The sequence below is a fragment of the Schistocerca cancellata genome, chromosome 1 (assembly GCF_023864275.1).
Source record: "Schistocerca cancellata isolate TAMUIC-IGC-003103 chromosome 1, iqSchCanc2.1, whole genome shotgun sequence".
Lineage (NCBI taxonomy): Eukaryota > Metazoa > Arthropoda > Insecta > Orthoptera > Acrididae > Schistocerca > Schistocerca cancellata.
In genome coordinates, this window is record NC_064626.1 from 1,112,526,688 (window position 1) to 1,112,551,299 (window position 24,612).

Here is a 24,612-nt window from a genome sequence, read left to right on the forward strand (position 1 = left end):
ACATTACGTTCCCTATATTTCCATCAGAATTCGAAAGAGTACAACCCAGTCAACACTGTCAGAAGCTTTTTTTACACCTATAACTGCTAGCCCCTTTCAGCCTATCTTCTATGCTGCTTCATATGGTCAGTACTGCCTCAGGCTCAGGTTTTCCAGGATTTCTGCACAACACAAACTGATCATCCCCGAGGTCAGTATAAACTTTTTAATACCTATGATCGTTTATTTTGGACGTGTTTCTGTCATAAAGTCAGTATATTCAGTATTGGGATAAATAAATAAGCACAATGGCAGAGGAAATTTATTTTTAGAGATATAGTAAGTGTAAACAAGATGTCACAGTTGAAATACGACGCCTCAAAGAACTGAATGTGAGGACGCTGTGCCGGCAGTCGAAGTTGTCAGGTGCTGGCAGCTGACGGAAGTATCCAGAAGTGGAGACGTAGGGGTCGCTAGCCCGCCACACACAGGCCGATGAAGTTGATGGTTACCGCTGCAACACCAGAATATTGTGTCAGTACCAGAGCAACACTTATTGAAGGCTGCTTACATAACGCCTTGCTTTTGTTAAATGATAGATGATAGGTACTTTTAAAGAAAGACACTTTTAAATATAATCAATATAGAGAGAGGGGGAGAGGGTCAAATTTGGTTCAAAATGGTTTAAAGCACTATGGGACATCTGTAACATCTGAGGTCATCAGTCCCCTAGAACTTAGAACTACTTAAACCTTACTAACCTAAGGACATCACACACATTCATCCCCGAGGCAGGATTCGAACCTGCGACCGGAGCAGCAGCGCTGTTCCGGACTGAAGCACTTAGAACCGCTCGGGCACAACGGTCGGCGTCAAATTTTGGTCGGACAGGTAGTTAGTTACGGCCTTTTCAAGGCAGGATGCTGCCAAACACTTGTATCAATTTAGCGAAATAACGAAAAACCTAAATCCGGATGCTCCGATTGGAATATTAACCTTCAACTTTCCGAATACAAGGCTAGCACCTTAACGACTTTGAAGCTAAGTGTGCAGGGCATCCCTCCTAAGAGTCTACAAGCGCATTTTCTCTGATCTTTATGTAGATAATTGCAATTTTGTTTTTGCAATGTGTAGCTGGAGACAGGCCAACTAAATGCGGCTCATCACGTGTTTCATTAGATGCCCGTACAATGGAAGACGTCAGTTTGTTTCCAATTACAAACAAAATTATTTTTAAATCGGAAATTCACGTGCCCATGCGACAGAGCGGACCCACATTAGTCTATAGCGACATTCATTTTATCGATATTTGTTGACAGGAAGAGTAAAACAAGAAGAACAACAAGTACTCCAGCAGCGACCAAGCAGCGGTGCTACTGTATGCCGGTCAGGGCCAAGGTAGTGCCGTCATTGGTGGAGTACTGGTTATTCTTCGGGTTTTACTGTCCCTATCAATACATACCGATAAAACGAATTTCGCAATAGACTAATGTGGTTCCGCTCTATCGAATAAGAGCGTAAAACTCCGCTTTAAAAATCATTTTGCTTTGAAAGTGAAGCAAACGGACGCCTTCCGTTGACAATGAGCGTCGTATAGAAGACGTGATGAGTAATATTTGTCTGGACTGACTCCAGGTACACGCTGCGAAAACGAAACTGGAAATACGTAGCCGGCCGCTGTGACCGGTTGTAGGCGGTTCAGTCCGGAATCGCGCTGCTGCTACGGTCGCAGGTTCGAATCCTGCCTCGGGCCTTGATGTGTGTTATGTCCTTAGGTTAGTTAGGTTTAAGTAGTTCTAAGTCTAGGGGGCTGATGACCTCAGATGTTGAGTTCCATAGTCCTTAGAGCCATTTGAACCATTTTAAATACGTGCCGTAACTTATTACAAAGTCTGTCCATAAAACATCGAGGGGAAATAATCCCCGTCATGGGAAACAAATTTTGTCAGAGACAAAACGGTAGCTGACACACCCCGGTGATGCTAGAAGTCCTTTAGTATTCGTCGGTCCTAGAATGACGAGATTTCGCTAACTAGGAGGGGCTTTTGTAAACGGGTGTACTGCACACTACCTACCTCAATAGACTGATAGAGTGATTCCGGACAAGGAACCTTAACAATGTGTGTCTCTAAGAGGAGGTTTATGCGGAACTAAAATACAGGTAGCGGTTTTAACCGGCCGGTTTTCGCCATGGTAAACGGGTGTACTGCACACTACCTACACCAACAGACCGATTGAGTGATTCCGGACAAGGGACGTTAACAATGTGTGTCTCTAAGAGGAGGTTTATTCGGAACTAAAATACCGGTATCGGTGTTAACCGGCCGGTTTCCGCCATCCTCAAATGAATCCCGGCACCGAGCGACGGAGCGCCTGCGCGGTGCACTGTACTCACGGTGGCCGCAGCGGTTGGCGCACTCGAGGATCTGCGGGTTGTTGTAGGTGACGCCGTCGGAGCCGCAGACGGGGTTGTACTGCGGCGGCGCCGGGCAGTCGCAGCCGGCCACGCGGCCGAAGCTGTCCACCGGGACGCCGCCGCCGCCCGCCGCCGCAGCCGCCGTCGTGCTAGTCGTCGTGGGCGGCGTGGGCCGCGGCCGGGGCCGCACCTGCGGCCGCTGCGTCGCCTCCTGGTCCTGGTTCAGCCACCAGGGCGAGCCGTCCCACCTGTTCCAGAACTGCGCCTCCGACACGCTCGCCGACGCTGCAGACAAACCGCTGCTTACTAGCAACCACCGGTCAATTCGCCTTATGGCACAAGCCTGCCCGCTGTTTGCTACTTGATAGGCTTAGATTAGGGATCAGATTACATTAGTACTTGTTCCACAGGTCATGAACACGACACTTCGTAATGGTGTGTGACTTGTCAGGAAAGGTTACTTTACATGCCATAATTCACATTTCTTTACCTAAGTTTTTATTTTTAGTTCTAAGATAATTAATTTACATCAAAAAATCATGTCTTGAGTAGAAGGAGTTCTTATTCAGAAAGTCTTTTAACTTGTTTTTAAATGTTGGTTCACTCTCTGTCAGACTTTTGATTCTGTTTGGTAAGTGACCAAAAATCTTTGTGGCAGCGTAACACTCCTCTTTCTGTGCCAAAGTTAGATGTAACCCAAAGCTGTGAGTCCGCAGTTCGTGGTCGCGTGGTAGCCATCTCGCTTCCCGCGCCCGGGTTCGATTCCCGGCGGGGTCAGGGATATTCTCTGCCTCGTGATGACTGGGTGTTGTGTGATGTCCTTAGGTTGGTTAGGTTTAAGTAGTTCTAAGTTCTAGGGGACTAATGACCATAGATGTTAAGTCCCATAGTGCTCAGAGCCATTTGAAGCCAAAGCTGTGAAGAACAGCCTTTCACCTAGTATTGTAGCTGTGCACATTGCTATTCCTTTAGAATTGAGATGAGTTATTAATAGCAAATTTCGTATGAACTCGGGCTTCGCCGAGCGACTCCTCACTTGCCAGCATTAAAAAAATGTCTGTCTCAAAATTTCGTCCAGCGAGTACATCCCGCGTTCTGAGAATTCGCGCCAGTCCAGGTCACCCAACTTGAGGGCCGGAACTCAGTCACCCCAGGCGGCCACAACTGCAGGAACGGTTCCACCTGTCACTCCTGTTAGGTTGACTACAAGAACCTTTTCGTGTACCGTGGAGGTGCACCGTAGCTCATGGACCGAGTCTTTAAAAAAAACCTGGGGAGCAGCTCTCCTGCCCATCCCGCTGCAGTTTCTAGAGGTGTAAACTTCGCAAGATTCAATGTAGGGCAATTAACGTCTTTGGTGGCTAGTGCTTCCCGTTACCTTGGGAACAGCCTAGATTAGCCATCCGCGATCATCCGTCATCTTTAGACTTACTACGCACACCGCAGTTATAGTGGTTGCGACTCTAATACCTCTACGTCTGCCGGCCGAAGTGGCCGAGCGGTTCTAGGCGCTACAGTCTGCAACCGCGCGACCGCTACGGTCGCAGGTTCGAATCCTGCCTCGGGGATGAATGTGTGTGATTTCTTTAGGTTACTTCGGTTTAAGTAGTTCTAAGTTCTAGGGGACTGATGACCTCAGAAGTTAAGTCCAATAGTACTCAGAGCCATTTGAAACTCTACGTCTGCGCCGCAAGATATTGGCGCTGCAGATCTACATGTAGCATGGTAACCTGTTTTGAACAACCTTTGTTACTTTTAACGTAAGCGTAACACAAGGTTAGCTATTTTTGATACACTGATATCCGTTATTTCACTTCTGTGCTCCCTCTGGGGACTGGTTTTTATTCTGAATACCGTTTTTGTGCGTGAACTTGCTACTTTCAACTTGTTCTACAGCAACTCTATTGTTCGCCAGTGACTCTGTGAGTGATACTTTACGGAAACAATTCACAGAGTTACGTCTCTTTTATGTATGCATTTTTGAATATATAGTTCTCCAGATTATCATGACTTTTATTGTCTGTAGCTTTCCTACCGACTCTGTTGTAAATCAGTTCCCTACTAGGCCACGAAACACCTGCTGTTAGGATCAAAGTTCGACGCCTGGAGCAGAAGATCCGCAGGTCAGTCATTTACTAGGGAACAATTTTAGTCGGTGCTTCTTTGGTAATCTGTTACACTTACGTCCACCAACACCCGGACGCTACGCAGTTACTGGATGCCACCTGAGTAACAAATCTATATGGAACATATCGGCACTTCTAAAGCTACCCAAGTCAACTGTTGGTGATGTAAGTGTGAAGTGGAAACGTGAAGGAACAACCACAGCTAAACCATCACCAGGTAAACCTCTTGTGCTGACGGATACGGACCTTTAAAAAAAAAAAAAAAAAAAGAAAAAAAGAAAAAAAAAAGTTCAAATGGCTCTGAGCACTAAGGGACTTAACTTCTGAGATCATCAGTCCCCTAGAACTTAGAACTATTTAAAACTAACTAACCTAAGGACATCACACACATCCATGCCCGAGGCAGGATTCGAAACTGCGAGCTTAGCGGTCGCGCGGTTCCAGACTGTAGCGTCTAGAACCGCTCAGCCACTCCGGCCGGCGGACCGTCGACAATCACGGAGCGTGGCTGTAAAACATCGCTTGAAATCATAGCAACGATTCACCCGAAAGTTCCACAGCGCTGCCAGCAGTTCAGCTAATACTATTAATGTGCTTAAGAAGAAAAAGAATGGGGTACGGTGCTCGAGCAGCTCTTCATAAGCCACAAATTCCTGTGATCAGAGTTCAGTGTTCATCAGTGACAAGTGTATCATCAGGAGTGCCCCAGGGAAGTCTGATAGGACAGCTACTATTCTCTACATACACGGAAGCGCCAAATAAACTTGTATAGGAACTCGTATTCAAATACAGATATATGTAAAACAGGCAGAATATGGCGCTGCGACCGGCAACGCCTATATAAGACAACAAGTGTATGGGCAGTTTTTACATCGGTTACTGCTATTACAATAGCAGGTTATTAAGATTTAAGTGAGTTTGAACGTGGTGTTTCAGTCGGCGCACGAGCGATGGCACACAGCATCTCTAGGTAGGGATGAAGTGGAGGTTTTCCCGTACGACCATTTCACGAGTGCACCGTGAATAAAGGAATCAAATCTCCGACATCGCTGGGGCGGTAAAAAGATCTTGCAAGAACGGGACCGATGACAACTGAAAAGAATCGTTGAGCGTGACAGAAATGCAACCCTTCCGCACATCGCTGCAGATTTCTATGCTGGGCCTTCAACAAGTGTCAGCGTGCGAACCATTCAACGAAACATCACCGATACGGGCTTTCGGAGCCGAAGGCCCACTGATGTACCCTTGATGACTCCACGGCACGAAGCTTTACGCCTCGCCTGGGCACATCAACACCGACGTTGGACTGTTGATGACTGGAAACATGTTGTCTGGTCGAACGAGTCTCGTATCAAATTGTATCGAGCGGATGGACGTATATGGGTGTGGAGACAACATCAGGAATCCATGGACCCTGCTTGTGAGCACGGGACTGTCCAAGCTGGTAGATACTCTGTAATAGTGTGGGGTGTGTGCAGTTGGAGTGAAAAGGGGCCCCTGATACGTCTAGATACGACTCTGTCAGGTTAAACGAACGTAAGAATCCTGTCTTATCACCTGCATCCATTCGTGTTCATTGTGCATTCCGACGGACTTGGGCAATTCCAGCAGGACAATGCGACACACACTCTTCTCAGTTTAAACGCTTCCTCTGCCCACCGAGCTCCCCGAACATGAACAAAATTGAGCATATCTGGGATGCCTTGCAACGTGTTGTTCTGAAGAGATCTCCACCCCGTCGTACTCTTAAGGATTTATGGACAGCCCTGCAGGATTCATGGTGTCAGTTGCCTCCAGCACAACTTCAGACATTAGCCGAGTCCATGCCACGTCGTGTTGCGGCATTTCTGCGTGCTCACGGGGGCCCTACACGATATTACTCAGGTGTACCAGATTCTTCGGCTCTTCAATGTTCATAAATGATCTGACGGAGAGGGTGACAGCAATCTGTGGTTGTTTGTTGATGATGCTCTGGTGAACGGGATAGAATCTTCGTTGAGTGACTGTAGAAGGATACAAGATGACAAAGACTAAATTTATAGCTGGCGTAATAAATTACAGCTAGCTCTAAATGTAGAGTTAAACGTAAGATAATGCAGATGAATAGGAAAAACAATCGCGATGTGTTCGAATGCAGCATCAACTTTAGGGAAGTGCGTTTATCTGTAAACGAGACCGTGTACAGAACACTAGTGCGACCCGTTGTGTTCCAGTGCTGCTCGAGTGCTTGGGATCCCCACCAGGTCGAATTAAGAGGAAACTTCGTAGCAATTCAGAGACCGGCTACTAGATTTATTACCATTGGTTTGGATAACATGCAAGTACTACGGGGATGCTTCGGGATCCGCAGGAAAAAATTTTGAGAACCGGCTTTTGAAGTTGACTGCAGAAAGATTCTACAGCCACGACCGTACATTTCACGAAAGGACCAGAAAAATAAGCTTAGACAAATTAGGGTTCGTATGGAGGCAAAAAAAAGTCATTCTTCCCTCGCTCTACGAGTATTTGCGAGGTTGCTTGCGGAGTATCTAAGTAGATGTAGATGTAGATGGAGATGGAGGCGACGTTTGAGGTGGTATGAACAGCGTCGCCACTGGACAGTGAATTATTGGAAAAGGGGGACTTGGAGTGATTAACCAATAAAACCAGTGGTAAGCGAATGGAATGGCTTAGGTTTGGCAAATGCACGTAGAACGTTACCCACCATCTTGTATAGCGCCAACTGAATTACGCAGGAGGTGGAGTTACGATATGGGGGTATTTTTGTTGGTTAGCGTGTCATCCCCTAATTAGGCTTAAGAAAATGCTATATGAGCAAGGATATGAACACATTTTACAGCGTTATGCACTCCTTACAGTAGAGGGACAGTTCGGAGATGATGATTATACCAGCATGGCGATGCATCCTGTCATTAAGCAGTAATTGTGAGACAATAGTGTGTGGACAAGAACATTCCTGAAATGGGCTGGCCAACCCTGAATCCCGACCAAAACTCAATGGAATACCTTTGGGATCTGTTAGAACGTCTCTCTCTTTTCAGATCCCTTTGTCGAGCATCACTACCTTCTCTACTTTCGGCTCTTCAGGAAGAATGGGGCTGCCATTCCTCCACAGACATTCAGATAGCTCACTGACAGTTCCTTAACAGAGTTCAAGCCTTCATAGAGGCAAACGATGGTCAAATGCTTAATGTTAATGTCCGCTACTAGGTGTCGCGATACATTTGATCAGCGTAGGCTACAGGAATTTTATAAAACTCTAGGGTGTAGCTTCGTAACATATAATTTCTGGGTTCCTTCAGTACGCTATTGTTGTCACCAGTTCCCAGTGGAGGGAGGCTTTTCCCAGCCCGGAGACAATGCGTGAGACTCCGTCTAATCGTTCTAAGTGGGTCGTAGTTGGGGAATACTGCGATGGCTTAGTAGTCAGTGATTTTTCCATGGTGGCACTTATTTGCCAGAAACTGTTGGAAATACGCTTTGAAGACCTTCGGCGCAAAACAGCTGCGTACGGACTTGCGCTAGTAGTGGGAACGAGAAACGACTGGAATTCTGTAGCTGAGGCTGAGTGGCTGAAGGAGTTGATGGTTAAAAATAAATTTCAAGGAGTGACCACGAGCTCGCAAAATCCCGCAGTTGATCGGCAGCTTGTAACCGCTGGGCAGTCATCCGTAAACTGCTCACGACTGTAGTGTCAGGTTGCAACTCCAGCCGTGTCTTTTGAGGCGAACACCTTCCGCTAATTTAACAGAAATGTACCTCAGTTCCGATTGTGGAAGACAATGAACATCGTTCCTACTTGTAGGTTACCCCAATTAATTAGGAAATGAGGAAAGTGGGCAGTTGACACAACTCTAATTGAGACACCTTAAAGTTTAACACTAGGATATGTTCTCCTAGAATTTACATACAGCAGGGGGTAGCGTTCACTGACAACATAAATTACTGGCATACAAAAATGGTAACGAGTGAATACAGAAATCAACATAATTATCAGACGAACTTGAATGACGCCTGGATATTAAGCGCGGGAAAAAGTTGAATCCCTGTGAGAAATCTAATGTATTACAAAGAGAGCTGAACCCATGAGGCAGCGATCGAGATAACGATAGATGGTCGTTGCGATGACTGCTTGTAGAAAAGTGTAGTCTCGCTCAACAACGCTACGTAGTCCGCGCGTCTACTGGGAAAGGTGGCGAGTATATGTGATCGACGTTTCTGTCCTCTGTTAAACAGAATGAGCAGACAAACTTTAATTTGACCGAAGGCGGTCAGGATTCTTCTTGCTGCAACAGGTGGTCCAAAAATCTGGCAAAACTGGGGTTGGGGCAGCTGCGCTCTGGTGTTTCATGGCGTTGGAGCGTCCGCCCGCCGGCACGCTTCCTACCTCCAAAAATAGGACTCATACCAATTCCATGGAGGGGCAGTGGTCGAGGACTGCCTGCCGGGACTTAGAGAACAGAAAACATATTTTGTCCCCGGAGGTTTCCCAACCTGCCTTGACTATGCCTCCTCAAGCAAGTGGAAGAACTGTTTGAATTTTGGTCTGAATTTATTGGTTGTCGCTGTCTTAAGCTTTTAGTCAATTCTCTCAAAATGGTCGCATCCGACGTTAGATTCCGGAATACTGTTCCTCATCATGTCAGGAATCAACATATTACGCGCTCTTCGAATTTTCGATCAGAGGTAAACTTTTAACCAGGATTCGGACACTTAAAAATAAAATTTATAACGTGATAACAAGTTCACCAATGAACCATCAAGAATATATCCGGACTGGACAAGCATATGTATTGATTATTAATTACTTGGGATTTGTTTCTTTGTTACTGGCCTCTGGTGAACACACAAGTGCGCGGCCAGACGCAAGACGAGCCTTGCTACGCCCGATGCGTTGCAGGAGTCATGGTAATAGCAGGCGGGTCGTTGGCCCTCGGTGAACGGTCTCATGTGCAAGATCGGCAGCGAGAGAGCCTCACGATAAATTGTTTTTATCAGTAAAGAGTCAACGGCCGTGTCGAGGTTGATACACCAGTTCCTTCAGATAAGCAACGTCGGGTGCGGGCAGTGCTTAGACAGCCGCTGGTTCGGGTACGCCGCATTCTCCTAACAGTTTTACCACTGCCTTTTACGGCAGTGGAGACGGGAGAGGCGATGGCGTAAGATCTTTGTGCCAACGTCCTGGATTATGGCTCAAATGGCTCCGAGCACTATGGGACTTAACATCTGAGGTCATCAGTCCCCTAGAACTTAGAACTACTGAAACCTAACTAACCTAAGGACATCACACACATCCATGCCCGAGGCAGGATTCGAACCTGCGACCGTAGGGGTCGAGCGGTTCCAGACTGAAGCGCCTAGAACCGCTCGGCCACACAAGCCGGCGTCCTGGATTAATTTTTAAACCTCTCCGCAGTGTTCCAAGAAGGGAGGGAAAGCGACACTGTTGATTGTGATCAATCAGTAAGATGGGGACGTGAAGCTCGGTGGTCGCCTTGGTGCTATTCGCGAGGAATAGACCATATGCCGGTACCCAACACTAAGAACACTCCGCACTCGCACGCACGCACACACAGATACAAACACACACACACACAGACAGACATTACAGTCACCTACATTAACAGATAAACTTCGGCACACAACTCTTAGCGAAAGAAAAGTGCCTTCGGGTGCAAATGCTGGGGAATGCCTTTCCACTCAGGCGACTGAACCTCCCTTCGAGGTCTCCCAGCTATTAATGCCACACGTCTCTACTTTACTTATCAGTGAAGAAAGCTTTGAAACAATTCGCAGGAGCGTTTCCGTGTGCTCCCAGTTTCTAGGTTAATCTTACACTTTAGTGTGCAAACATGTACTCGGAAGAAGAGTCAATTAGCTAGCTGGTTTAATAGACGACGCGGACTTGGCGAGGTCTAATAGAAGCGAATAAATTACATCTATTCCCTTGGAAACTAGAAATGTTGCGTTTTGTTAGTGTCCTGTTCCTTTTCACCTTGGAACTCTTGTCCTGTTTTGCTTATCGAGTTGATAATCTGTGGTACCTGCATGTGGAACTAGAATCTGGTTGGAAGATATGTGGTGGCTGTCTGCGGTGCGCGTTTTCCGATCTAGTGGTCGAATCTGATGGTCTCTGGAAAGTAGTTAGATTGTTACAGGGCACTCATCAGCCGTATAGGAGTATAGACCATTTTAACCCCGTCTCGTGGTTCAAAGCGAAGCTGTGCGACGCTTATTTACACTGCTTTAACTGTACAGCAGAGGAGAGGGTTCCATAACATCCAGCACATATACAGGGTAGTCATAAGCAATCTGAAAAGTTTGTAAAGAAGTTGTATGGTAGATTGTGTTGAGGAATTCTTGTTAAGAAAACTGTTCGATACGTTGCGCCGTTTCCGACTGGATAATGCACTGAAGTTAGCCAGTCAGGCCGTTGCGGGCGCGAATTCAAGCCCAACGAGTCTTCGTTTGGTTTCCTAAAACCGAACAAGAGAAGGATACAGAAACAGGACGTAGTACGGTAGTAACGACCGAATCTGAACCAAATGCTCCCGACCGCTACGGTCGCAGGTTCGAATCCTGCCTCGGGCATGGATCTGTGTGATGTCCTTAGGTTAGTTAGGTTTAAGTAGTTCTAAGTTCTAGGGGACTGATGACCTTAGACGTTAAGTCCCATAGTGCTCAGAGCCATTTGAACCAAATGCTGAGCAGTCTCGTGTGCTGTCATCTACGCTATGAGAACAACTGTCTCTAATTGTATCTGGCGGGCCACTTGAATTTGTGCGGGCAACGACCTGATAGGCGGACTTCTAAGACAATTTTCTCGGAAAAGGCGCAGCGTATAGATTTCTTTTCTTAGCAATTATTTCTCGTCACAAGCAACCGTGCAATACCCTTAGATGCTTTCCAGTCTGCAACTGACCATCCTATAAATCGAGTCACGTGGGAAAAACTAAGTAAACTGTTTGTATTTCAAAAGTAATCCCTCTGTGAAAACGGTGAGTGTCTTAATGGAAAAATATTTATGTTCCCTAAGAAATCATTATTGTACGTAGGTGTGCACCTATTCGTCCGAAGCAAATCTACGGACACGAACTTCTTTCTTCGAGCCTCCAAAAATATAGAAATTGCATGGGGAGAGATAGGAACAGTATGGTGCATGTGCAAGGGCTTCCCAACGAAACTCCTCAAGTGTAATCGAAACAACTGCGGCAACATGTCGGCGGGCAGACCACATTTCTGAAAAATTACATTTAATATCGTGTTGAGAGAAATACATTGTCACATCTACAACATGTCTAAGTGGCAACTTAAATTCTGGTAAACAAAGCAACTTTGTTCAAAAAGCATATGTATTGTTTGGGCCTCATTGTACGGATTACAAATATTTCATGATTTGCTATTAAAGTATCTAATATATTATCCAGCTTACCATTTTGCCTAGACCATGAATTTCGGAAGAAGAAGAACATTTATCGACTTCTACCGTATACTTTGGCGTCATTTTCACAGCAATAGGAGGAACGGGTAAAGCATAAGTGAAAATAAAACGGAAACGATTTTCTCATCAGCCTTTCAGTGCCCAGATCACGCTCGAGTTTTACAACTGTACAGCAGAGTACAAAATTTTTTGCGTTAGTTCTGATATAGTTCATTTCATTCTCGTCCAGAAATCTGAAACAACCGATGTAATAGATTCATGTGAGGACATACCCTAATTGGAAAGTGACTTCTCTCATAATCTAGTGACACTTTGTGGCCACCATGACAATAAATGAGGTGCAACGGCAAACTCTAACATCTGTAGCTCAAAATCCAGTGTATACAGAAAACGCTAGTAAATAGCACGAAGCAAGAACGTAGCACCGAGCGAGGTGGCGCAGTGGTAGCACAATGTACTCGCATTCGGGAGGACGACCGTTCAATCACGCGTCCAGCCATTCAGATTTAGGTTTCCCGTGATTTCCCTAAATCGCTCCAGGCAAATGCCGGGATGGTTCCTTTGAAAGGGCACTGCCGACTTCCTTCCCTGTAGTTCCCTAATCCGATGAGACCGATGACCTCGCTGTTTGGTCTCTTCCCCCAAAACAACCCAACCCAGCCAACTCAGGAATGTGGGTTAAAGCGTACTGCACATGTCATCAACATCAAACCGAAATAATCATGTGATTTATGTATAACACCGTTTGCATATATATTGAATTAAGGCTGAGTCTTTAATATTACACCTGTTTACTCATTTAGTTATTAGTAACGTTAAAGACGCGTAATGGTTGCTCCTATGGATGCAAATCAAAATTCACGAAAGGAGGAAAAGGCATTTTTGATAGACAGTTCCACAAAGAGCAACGTTGTAAATTGAAAATACTGAGACACAATCTAATAAAGAGTTAATATCGTGAGGACTAATTTCTATGTAGCTGTACGGCCAGACGTTTCCGAGATAAGTGCTTGACTACAAAAATTCTGTTCTGCGGCTCTGTATGTTCTCTCCATAGATATTCTTGCTCTTTGGTAAACACACAGACATTTGTTACTAGACAGGCAATACTGTATTCAGCACCACTGATGTCACTGAAGCCAGAACTTTAGAATAGAAATATGGTGGCCAGTGCAAAGGACTTGTAAACAGTCGTTTATTTACTGACAAAACAATCGTAAGAAATCGGGATGGACTGGTATAACTATGTTACCTTTAGAGTTTTGACAAAATGGTTAATAGATGCGTCGTGCTTGGTTGTAATTTCTCGTACAGCAGGTGGAAGATACAAGGAAAGGAACGTGTCACTATGTAAGAATAGCTAAAAATATCTTGCGTATTTTTGCTTTCGGCTGTATGTAATTCTAAGTATTTACATCACAGTTTGTCTTATCTGAAATATCGGCAGTGATTAAATAGTTTATGTACATTTTAGCGGGTTTCATAGTTGTAGAATTAACAGACGTAACTTAATGATGTGTTTTTAACCAGTTTCGATCAACTTTGGCTTGTCTTCGAAAAATATGCTCGTTAAAAAATTGCTCCTGTAAGTAGAATGTACTATTTGTCGTTGATAACAAGTTTCTTTATTCATTTGAGTGTTCTTTCGAAAACTGAGGTCTTCTGTAAACGTGCGTATATGCTGTTTGGTGTCTTTCGCCTAATACAATTCTACAGTGTATGTGTTAACCTCACTAGTACGCAAATATTTGCTCAAATACAGAATTTGATCAGACCATCTCGTAAAGGCTACAATGTCACTTTATTCTAGAAAATCGTAGCAGTACCATACACAAACTTGCTGACACCGCCATCTTACCTCATCAAACGTCAGGTTCCCTAAAAGATACATTTTTGCCAGTCTATTAATGTGTGTCTGTGGGTAAACAGCCTTGTCTAGAGTGAATCTGCTAATTCGTTTACCTCTGCAACAAGTGACTGGAAAAACAGAGATAGTTGTGGGCTTCTGTTTTCACATTTAACAGGACAATTTTCGATGCATGGGAAAATGAAACTATTTTAGACCTTAATGTTGTGTAACACTCGTAACAAGCACGTTCTGTCTTCAAGGCACAACTGAAATATGTGAAAATTCCAATTGTGAATAAGTATACTCGTATTCGTGGGGCGCAAATACAAGTCGAAAAGTTACGCTTGTGGAGCTTATGGCAGGATAGAAGAGTGTACTGAATTTTCTGCCAATAAACGATAAGAAAATCTGTCATATTCTGCAGAATAAAATATTTCTGTAACGACATTGGCTTACTTAATGGCTGTATTGTGTAGTACCAATAAACTGTTTATAAAACTGGTGACTGTAGGTTTTCCAGAAGAGCTCATTGTTGAGTGAATTAATTAAGGCCTTATCCCCGCCTCATATAGACGGATTTACTGTTGTTGGTTCCTAGTAATGTATAACAGTGGTTTTGTGTTGTCTACGAGTCGCAAAGCCACTCAGAATAAATTTCTGACGAATTTATTGCACACGCTGGTACCTAGTCGACCAAATGTAACATTTAACGGTAAGCTGGACCATAGAGTTCTTTATATCGACTATGTACAGTCTCACCAGCGATTCAAACTGATGTTAAATTGGTTTGTGGATTCAGACAAATTAAGCAATTCTGTAACGTAAACTAGGTAATTAGTAGCTATCGAATTAATTCTCTCCGTTCGTTTATAACCTCAAGTTTCTGTTTAGCTGGGCCACTTCATGGAATAGATTGTAACAAGTACAAAACCAAAAATGCAATAACCCACTGTTTCATACACATACTGTCTGACTGTTGCTTGGGACAATAGGTGCCTCTATCTATATATTGTACCTTAAATTGCTGCAATCCGATGGTTCTGTTAAAAGTTTTCGGGAAATTTTACTATGTTGTAAGACAAAAGTCGAAAAACTAAACACACCTCACATTTATTTTTTGGGAACTCCTCTGACTCAGTATCATTTCGCCCGATAATTAGCTGGAAAGTTCTGAGGCTCTATAACTGATCGAATTTCCAGAAGTCCGCTTAACCTTTTGGAGTAAAAAATTTGTAAATGTAAATTATTGAAAAGCATTTCAGTATATGCAATAACTTAATGGCTGTGTATAGTTACATCTATAACTAATTAATTTGTGCGTGCATCTTGCAGTTATAAGAGGAACGTATACAAATTAGAATTTCTCGTAACACATTCCAATACTTGCTCAAATACGAAAAGGTATATGCAGATTCTGATTGACTCGGACACTGATGACGCACGACAAATTTTCAGACCTTTAGTGTAACTTGGAAAATCTTAAGAAGTAGTAATAAACTAAACTACATGCTTACTGAGTTTAATTTATAATAAGCTCTAGCTGTTCTACGAAATGAAAATTACGCACAGCGTGGTATGCGCTTTGATTCTCTGCAGTTTCTACGGTTGGTAACGTCCACTTCATTACGAAAGATTTGTTGCTGGCAAGGTGTGGAGGGGACGAGTAGAGCTGTCATTTTCTCGAGTCGATCACTTTCTTTATCTTGGATTTCCCATTCGCTAAGAATTTAAGGAAAATTGAAGCCACGTGTTTGAGGTCTGTCACGTAACGTAACCTGTCTTATTTAGTTCATTTGTTACCCTGTTCATAACATATTTGATTGATAGTCTTACAGAAAGTCAATGTAGACGTTGTTTCTTGACGAACTTGTCGACCAGTGTTCATGTGCTTAACGCTCTGTTGACGCACAGGTACGCCAAAATAAAGCGTCATCAGTACCATTTGAAAATGGCACAGAAGCCGAAACTCGGCTGTAACGATTTTGATAAATTTTTAATTTTGATAAACGTTTACAGCCACGGTGGTGTCATGGCTTTAACTTTCAGCCAGTTCTGACAGTAACAGAAATTTATAGCTCGAAACTTTGGTACATATGAACTTTTCTTTCCACGAAAAGCGCAAACACGCTCGTAAACCTCCTTCACAATCGTTGCGGTCTTGTATGATTAGGTGCACGGTTAACATGACGATTATCTGATATTACAACAGGATCAAGACAACACAGAAACCAGTGTCTAGTATACCTCTCTCCACACCTCCTTTGACAATTCGTTAACAATTTTGTTATAACCGCTACACACACACACACACGACAATATGGAACTAAATTCACATACCTATCGATAAGCGTTGTTTAATGAAGCAGCCTAGCTTACAGATAACTAGTTCGCAATTTCCCTGAGTTACCGAGGACCACAATTCACTGTTGTAGGGAACGGTTTATTAGCACCATGTTCACTACACTGAACTAGCGTGGCACTTGACTGGGAAAAAGGTGCAGACCGAATTTATAAAATCGTTCGCGGGTCATACGGGTAGGACTGTAAACGTATTTCACTGACATCATTATGTGTACAATTATGAAACGTATTTTGTGCTTGCGTGGGATGACTTTTCTGGAATCTGAACTGCTACTAAGAAACAACATATATCTCACAAGCTCTGATCGTGTGAAATAAAATAGTTCATTAATGAGACCCAGAAAGCTTCACATATCGTAGCTGACGTTTAGGTCATGTTTGCTGACTTCAAGACAGTGTTAGGTGCAATTTCACACCTTTTTTCGCGCGAACTAAACAAAATACCTGCATACGGAATACCTGCATACGGAATACCCGAACGGAGGTGCGGTTGGGCTGAAGCATTCCTAACCAACAGAATTCAGCATCTTCTAAAGTTGTATTCCACAGCCTGTATAAATTATAGAAATATTATCCGGCAGGTGCTGTCTCCCCCGCTACCGATCAGGATACCTGCGCTATTGGTCTCCGAATTTGGCGTGTTGACGCCTACACGGTATCTATCTTCTTAGACTTACATAGGAGGCTTCGGTGACAGCCCTGCCCGGCAGTGCTTTCGCCCCACCTGAAGATGGCGATCATTTGCGCAGATGAGATGTGAATATTTCACAGCGGCATCCGACACCTTGTCCGAGAAGCGTAGCTACAGTAACACTATATTTGCTGTATGACAAAACCCATATTTCTGGATCAGGCGTAAAGCATAAGCAGCTTAGGATGGCACAAAAGATTTTTTCGAGAGACCACAATTTTTGTGACCACTGCCGGGAGAATCGCTGTATTCAACACTCAAGTTCATTAAATTTAATAATCCAACTGAACTCACTTGCGAACATTTTGAGTGGGCTTTAGCGCTCATTAGTTAGCAGTCAGATTTCAAAAAGCTCACGGCAAAAACGAACACTCGACAAAAAATATAAAAAAAGTACTTTCTTATTTCTTGCTGTACAACAAACTGTGGGTCCCCCTGTAAAAGGCTGGATAAATCACTTGAAGAATCGGAAGAAGGCAAAGGCGTACTAGGACTATGCCTAGGAAATCATTGTAGTGTTACAAACAGTCTTCGGATTGATAGCTTTTAATGAAATATTATTCAATGACGTCGGTTTAAAAAGGAGGTGTAGGACTCGCGCATTGAGGGTTCCTAACGACTTAATTATGGTTCAAAATGGTTCAAATGGCTCTGAGCACTATGTGACTTAGCATCTGTGGTCATCAGTCCCCTAGAACGTAGAACTACTTAAACCTAACTAATCTAAGGACATCACACACATCCATTCCCGAGGCAGGATTCGAACCTGCGACCGTAGCGGTCACGCGGTTCCAGACTGAAGCGTCTAGAACCGCACGGCCACACCGGTCGGCACTTAATTACGCCTGTTGTCGATATCGATACTGACAAGATAGTGATCTCGGGAACTCCAACAACGTACAAAAATCTCTACAGTAGTTCCTGAGACTAGCCCAGACTTACAGAAAGAAGGGAGCAGTGGACTTCAGTTTAGGTCTGTAGAGAGAGAAAATTCAATAAAACATATTTTATTTACTTACTACAACATTTCATTTTTGCATGCAGTAATGTTCGTCTAGTATGCTTTTGGCGGACGATCAATGCAACTGCGTGTCCAAATGTCAAAAAAAATTTTTTTATTTCAAATGTTTTTAGTTTACTTGTGATGTGAAACCTTGCTTCTTGCCTAATTTCATGATTCTCAGTCAACAGGGAGTACGTAGCAGATTTTCAGAGTGAGTTTGAGAGTATCAAAACACATGTGACATAAATGTCCGTATTTTTTGGCTGTGTTGACTTAGAAGCTTACAATCTCGACACCTCCAAGGGACCACAGACCTAAATATGTGACATAAATGGAACATGAAGCGTTTACCCGTTACTGAGAAGAAGTCTTCTTAACAGTCGGACCGTCAGACAGACAAATGGACAAAAAGCCATCCTGTAAGGGTCCGTTTTTACCGATTGAAGAGCAGAACCCTAAAAAATGTTTGTTCACTGCGGAAGTAAATATGTTTCATCCCTAACGATAATTATTGTACGCTAAGCACTCCTAAACGCTCCATAAATCTGCAGTCCTCAAAGCTAACGTCAATGATCTACATCTACATCTACATCCATACTCCGCAAGCCACCTGACGGTGTGTGGCGGAGGGTACCTTGAGTACCTCTATCGGTTCTCCCTTGTATTCCAGTCTCGTATTGTTCGTGGAAAGAAGGATTGTCGGTATGCCTCTGTGTGGGCTCTAATCCCTCTGATTTTATCCTCATGGTCTCTTCGCGAGGTATACGTAGGAGGGAGCAATATAATGCTTGACTCCTCGGTGAAGGTATGTTCTCGAAACGTCAGCAAAAGCCCGTACCCAGCTACTAAGCATCTCTCTTGCAGAGTCTTCCACTGGAGTTTGTCATCTCCGTAACGCTTTCGCGATTACTAAATGATCCTGTAACGAAGCGCGCTGCTCTCCGTTGGATCTTCTCTATCTCTTCTATCAACCGTAACTGGTACGGATCCCACACCGGCGGGATGTATTCAAGCAGTGGGCGAATAAGCGTACTGTAACCTACTTCCTTTGTTTTCGGATTGCATTTCCTTAGGATTCTTCCAATGAATCTCAGTCTGGCATCTGCTTTACCGACGATGAACTTCATATGATCAATCAATTTTAAATCACTCCTAATGCGTACTCCCAGATAATTTATGGAATTAACTGCTTCCAGTTGCTGACCTGCTATATTGTAGCTAAATGATAAGGGATCTTTCTTTCTATGTATTCGCAGCACATTACACTTGTCTACATTGAGATACAATTGCCATTCCCTGCACCATGCGTCAATTCGCTGCAGATCCTGCTGCATTTCAATACAATTTTCCATTGTTACAACCTCTCGATATAGCACAGCATCATCCGCAAAAAGCCTCAGTAAACTTCCGATGTCATCCACAAGGTCATCTATGTATATTGTGAATAGCAACGGTCCTACGACACTCCCCTGCGGCACACCTGAAATCACTCTTACTTCGGAAGACTTCTCTCCATTGAGAATGACATTCTGCGTTCTGTTATCTAGGAACTCTTCAATCCAATCACACACTTGGTCTCATAGTCCATAAGCTCTTACTTTGTTCATTAAACGACTGTGGGGAACTGTATCGAACGCCTTGCGGAAGTCAAGAAACACGGCATCTACCTGGGAACACGTGTCTATGGCCCTCTGAGTCTCGTGGACAAATAGCGCGAGCTGGGTTTCACGCGATCGTCTTTTTCGAAACCCATGCTGGTTCCTACAGAGTAGTTTTCTAGCCTCCAGAAAAGTCATTATACTCGAACATAATACGTGTTCCAAAATTCTACAACTGATCGACGTTAGAGATATAGGTCTATAGTTCTGAACATCTGCTCGACGTCCCTTCTTGAAAACGGGGATGACCTGAGCTCTTTTCCAATCCTTTGGAACGCTACGCTCTTCTAGAGACCTACGGTACGCCGCTGCAAGAAAGGGGGCAAGTTCCTTCGCGCCTGCCACAGCGTATGTGCCACGATGTGTGTTATCGGGGATAAGTACCAGCGTTAACGTCGTGGAGACGCCTGGACTTACCGGCGATGAGCAGCAGCAGGCAGAGAGCGGCTGTCGTCATGTCTGCGCAGCGTGTGTCCTGCTCCTGGCGCGGAAGCCCTCTGCCCCCTTATATCGCAGACGCCGCCGCCACACGACTCACCTCGCGTGTCGACACTTCCCCTCCCGCTGTTCGGCGCCTTCCGATGCTCCTTCTTGTGCTCTGACGCAACGGCTTTTCCTGGTACGGTAGCTGAATCGCTCCGTCTGCGCTTCTTTTACACTCTGTGACCTTGCTGGAGCCTTAATGGAAACGACGGCCATGTTCCACCGGAGCAATGCCTTCTTGGCCTTCCACGAGGTTGGGAGCACCATTTCTGCAACCCAAAAGTATTTCTTCACCTGTTAACTTCTAGTCATAATATACACTACTGGCCATTAAAATTGCTACACCACGAAGGTGATGTGCTACAGACGCGAAATTTAATCAGCAGGAAGAGGATACTGTGATATGCAAATGATTAGCTCTTCAGAGCATTCACACAAGGTTGGCGCCGGTGGCGACACCTACAACGTGCTGACATGAGGAAAGTTTCCAACCGATTTCTCACACACAAACAGAAGTTGATCGGCGTTGCCTGGTGAAACGTTGTTGTGATGCCTCGTGTAAGGAGGAGAAATGCGTACCGCCACGTTTCCGACTTTGATAAAGGACGCATTGTAGCCTACCGCGATTGCGGTTTATCGTATCGCGACATTGCTGTTCGCATTGGTCGAGACCCTATGACTGTTAGCAGAATATGGAATGGGTGGGTTTAGGAGGGTAATACGGAACGCCGTGCTCGATCCCAACGGCCTCGTATCACTAGCAGTCGAGATGACAGGCATCCTATCCGCATGGCTGTAACGGATCGTGCAGCCACGTCTAGATCCCTGAGTCAACAGATGGGGCCGTTTGTAAGACAACAACCATCTGCACGAACAGTTCGACGACGTTTGTAGCAGCATGGACTATCAGCTCGGAGACCATGGCTGCGGTTACCCTTGACGCTGCATCACAGACAGGGGCGCCTACGATGGTGTAGTCAAAGACGAACCTGGGTGCACGAATGGCTAAACGTCATTTTTTCGGATGAATCCAGGTTCTGTTTACAGCACAATGATGGTCGCATCCGTGTTTGGCGACATCGCGGTGAACGCACATTGGAAGCGTGTATTCGTCGTCGCCATACTGGCGTATCACCCTGCGTGATAGCATGATAGTAGGGGGGTGCCATTGGTTACACGTCTCGGTCACCTCTTGTTCGCATTGACGGCACTTTGAACAGTGGACGTTACATTTCAGATGTGTTACGACCCGTGTCTCTACCCTTCATTCGATCGCTGCGAAACCTTACATTTCAGCAGGATAATGCACGACCCCAGGTGTATCAAGGTCGTTATTAAGGCCAGAGGTGGTTGTTATGGGTACTGAATTCTCAGGATCTATGCACCCAAATTGCGTGAAAGTGTAATCACATGTCAATTCTAGTATAATATATGTGTCCAATGAATACCCGTTTATCATCTGCATTTCTTCTTGGTGTAGCAATTTTAATGGCCAGTAGTGTATTTTGAAAACATATGAAGACCTTAAAAAAACTGGATCCATGGGAAACAAGATATACCATAAAATTAATGAAACAGATCAATAAAGAAGAAAGGGGTAAAGTTAAATTTAAATGTAATGCAAACATCTGACTAAATTACACATTATAATGAACCATAGTATTAGGTTGGGGCATAATTTCGTATCGTTTTTGTTTGGATACTGACATTCCGTTTGCTATGGATTTATTTATCGACGGTCGACCAGTTCTTCGCCCCAAAACCACGGAATCGAAAAGTTACCTCAGCGTTGACATAGTGTTCTACACAGTGAAGGATAATATATTATTGATGAATAAATTCTGTGTTGTGTGTATCTGTTGCGTTTATTAAACTTATGGAAAAACGCTGCGAACATATGCACCAACCTAATACAAACTAGAAGTGGTGGTGGTAAGTTACAATGGGGCCAAACTGCTGAGATTATCGGTCCCTAGGCTTAGACAATACATAAACTAACTACGCTACCCGAGGGACGACTCAAAACATCTGACGGGGGATCCGCGTGAGCCGTGGCAAGGCGCCCAAGACCGCGCGGCTACCCCACGAGGCAAACTAGAAGTCAATCAAGCAGATGATTAAGGACAGCTGCAAGCAATATATTATATAGAACTGAGGGAATTGAAGACAGTTTGTAAAAAATTGGAGAACTTAAGATCACCAGGACTAGATAAAACGAATATCAAATTCATTAAACACAGAGGATTTCTTTAAGAATTAAGAATGCTACCTCTTTTTGAGCAGTTGTGTTAAGAATATGAGATACGGGAGGAGTGGAAATAGCAAAAGTTATCCCAGTATAAAAGAAAGGTGAAAGTAGTAATACGTATAACTACAGCGGTATAAGTATTCTGAATATTGCACACGAAATGTACAGCAAAATAATAAATGAAAGGCTACGAAAAATTTCGGATGTAATTTTAATAGCGTAGCAAGCACGTTTCCGAATGGGAAGATCATGTATAGACGATATTTTCGAACTGAAACAGATAACTCAGAAAGAAACGAGATTTTAATCTGGAAACTCATCCAGTATTTGTGGGTTATGAAGAAGCGTTTGACACAATTCACAGAAATAAGCTACAAGGAATAATACAAAAAAGATGAATCCCTGAACATGTTATCCAAGTCATTAAAAGCCTGTATATGAACATAGAAGTAGCATTTAAACCGGTAAAGATATAATACGTGAAATACAAACGAATCAAGGAATAAAACAAGAGCGTAGATTATAACCAACATTATATAGGTGCCGTGATCCGTAGCTATGGAAATGGAAATGAGCGTTTGGCGTCAGTGGCCGGGAGGCCCCTCGCGGGGCAGGTCCGGCCGCCTTGGCGCAGGTCTTATTACATTCGGCGCCACATTGGGCGACCTGCACGCCGGATGGGGATGAAATGATGATGAACACAACACAACACCCAGTCCCTGAGCGGAGAAAATCTCCGACCCAGCCGGGAATCGAACCCGGGCCCGGAGGACGGCAATCCGTCACGCTGACCACTCAGCTACTGGGGCAGACATCCGTAGCTATTGAAGGAATAAACATATTAACACCATGATATTCACGGATGGTCAAGTTACCACACAAGACAGCGAAAACAAATTTCAAATGGTATCACATAATCTAAATGCGATAAGTGAAAACTACAATATGATTATATCTATAAATAAAACAGGTAGCCCATTTCAAGCATTTAGAATGTGACATACTATATACAAAAAAACTAATACTTATCTGTGTTTATGTGGCTCAATAAGGAGAATGAAATAAACACTCTAATAAGTACAAAATATGGAGTGATAATAAGTGGAAGAAAGATGAAAGTAAAGAGATGTGGCAGAATTGAGAACAGCGAGAAACTTAACACCAGGATTGGTGACCACGAAGTAGATGAAGTGCTAACTAGGCACCAAAACAATCCATGACGGACGGAGCAAGGAGGACATCAAAAGCAGAATAGCACTGATAAAAAGCGTATACCTGGCCAAGAGAAGTCTGCTAGTATCAAGCATAGGTCTTAATTTGAGGAATAAATTTATAAGAATGTACGCTTGGAGCACAGCATTGTGAGACTTGGACTGTGGGAAAACAGAAGCAGAAGAGAATCTAAGCATTTGAGATGTGGTGCTACGGAAGAGTTTTGAAACTTAGATGGACTGTTAAGGAAAGGAATGAAGAGATCGTCCTTAGAATCGGCGACAAGGAGAAAGGACAGGATGAGAAATCATCCGTTACGAGTCGGCAATTGCGGAACACTGCCTGAATACAGGACATCGCATGATTTATGAAAAGACGGAAGTTTTATCCCTGGCATCATCTTTCTGGGACTGCATCAGTAAGGAAGCAATACACATCCGAACAGCCAATAATCTCATCAACTAGGATACGGGATTTCAACTGAGCACAGCCTGGAACCCTGCATTGGCTGTTATTAAATCACGACGCGAAAATCAAGATTCTTCGCTAGCAGGCCCGTCATAACACTGGCCTAGTACTGCCGTTGGTGAGTAACGTCTGGCCACACTGTTGACAAACGCAGCGTACAGCGCACGCGCAGGAGAGCCGCTCTGCGATTCTCACTCACTCAACTGTTTATCTCTGGGGCCATCTGCCAGGTGTGAGGGCAAGGTAAGCAGCGTGGCTGCTGTTCCTGCATGGACCTCTCTTTTGTATTTGTTGGCCTAACTGCTTGGATTGTCCTCAGGATTGTCTCGACGGCATAATACGCCTAAGAAATCCGGATTTTGGGCCATGAATTGGTACGTTCTCTCATTGGTGGGGTTCTCTCCGAGCTCCAGGAATTGCTGGTATGCTGGATGCTGTTGCACTTCCGGAAGCACTTTCCCAGCCACTGCGCCTCGTTCTGAGACCACAAAGATGTGTTCCCAGTCCGTGGGCGTGAAGACGGGGTGCTGGTTGATGATGGTCAGGTCCTTCCTCGATACCAGTCCTCTAAGAGCATTGTTGTTCCTCACTGGTCCGTAGGGCTGGTGCAGAAGGGCCGGTTTCGTCCTGTCGGGTGGAGTAAATGGATAGGGGTTGTCCAGGTGCGGGTATGTCCC

The 24,612-nt window shown here is 44.3% G+C and overlaps 1 protein-coding gene across 1 annotated transcript; it reads right to left on the bottom strand.

Annotated features, from left to right (window-relative positions):
- Positions 1-288: 288 nt before the first annotated feature.
- LOC126092130 (uncharacterized) lies at positions 289-20,077 on the bottom strand. The gene is made up of 3 exons (XM_049907579.1): positions 19,942-20,077; positions 2,375-2,680; positions 289-493 (listed from the first exon to the last, which is right to left on the bottom strand). Exons 1-3 carry the CDS (start codon positions 19,979-19,981, stop codon positions 453-455), a joined length of 387 nt encoding a protein of 128 aa, XP_049763536.1. The 5' UTR covers positions 19,982-20,077; the 3' UTR covers positions 289-452.
- Between the last annotated feature and the right edge of the window lie 4,535 nt (positions 20,078-24,612).

Excerpts from the sequence above, each read along its gene's own strand:
- LOC126092130 (XM_049907579.1), bottom strand. The coding sequence starts at position 19,981 with ATGACGACAGCCGCTCTCTGCCTGCTGCTGCTCATCGCCG. Across the intron at positions 2,681-19,941 it reads CCTGCTGCTGCTCATCGCCG|CGTCGGCGAGCGTGTCGGAG; the intron begins GTAAGTCCAGGC and ends GTTTGTCTGCAG. Across the intron at positions 494-2,374 it reads CGCCAACCGCTGCGGCCACC|CGGTAACCATCAACTTCATC; the intron begins GTGAGTACAGTG and ends CTGGTGTTGCAG.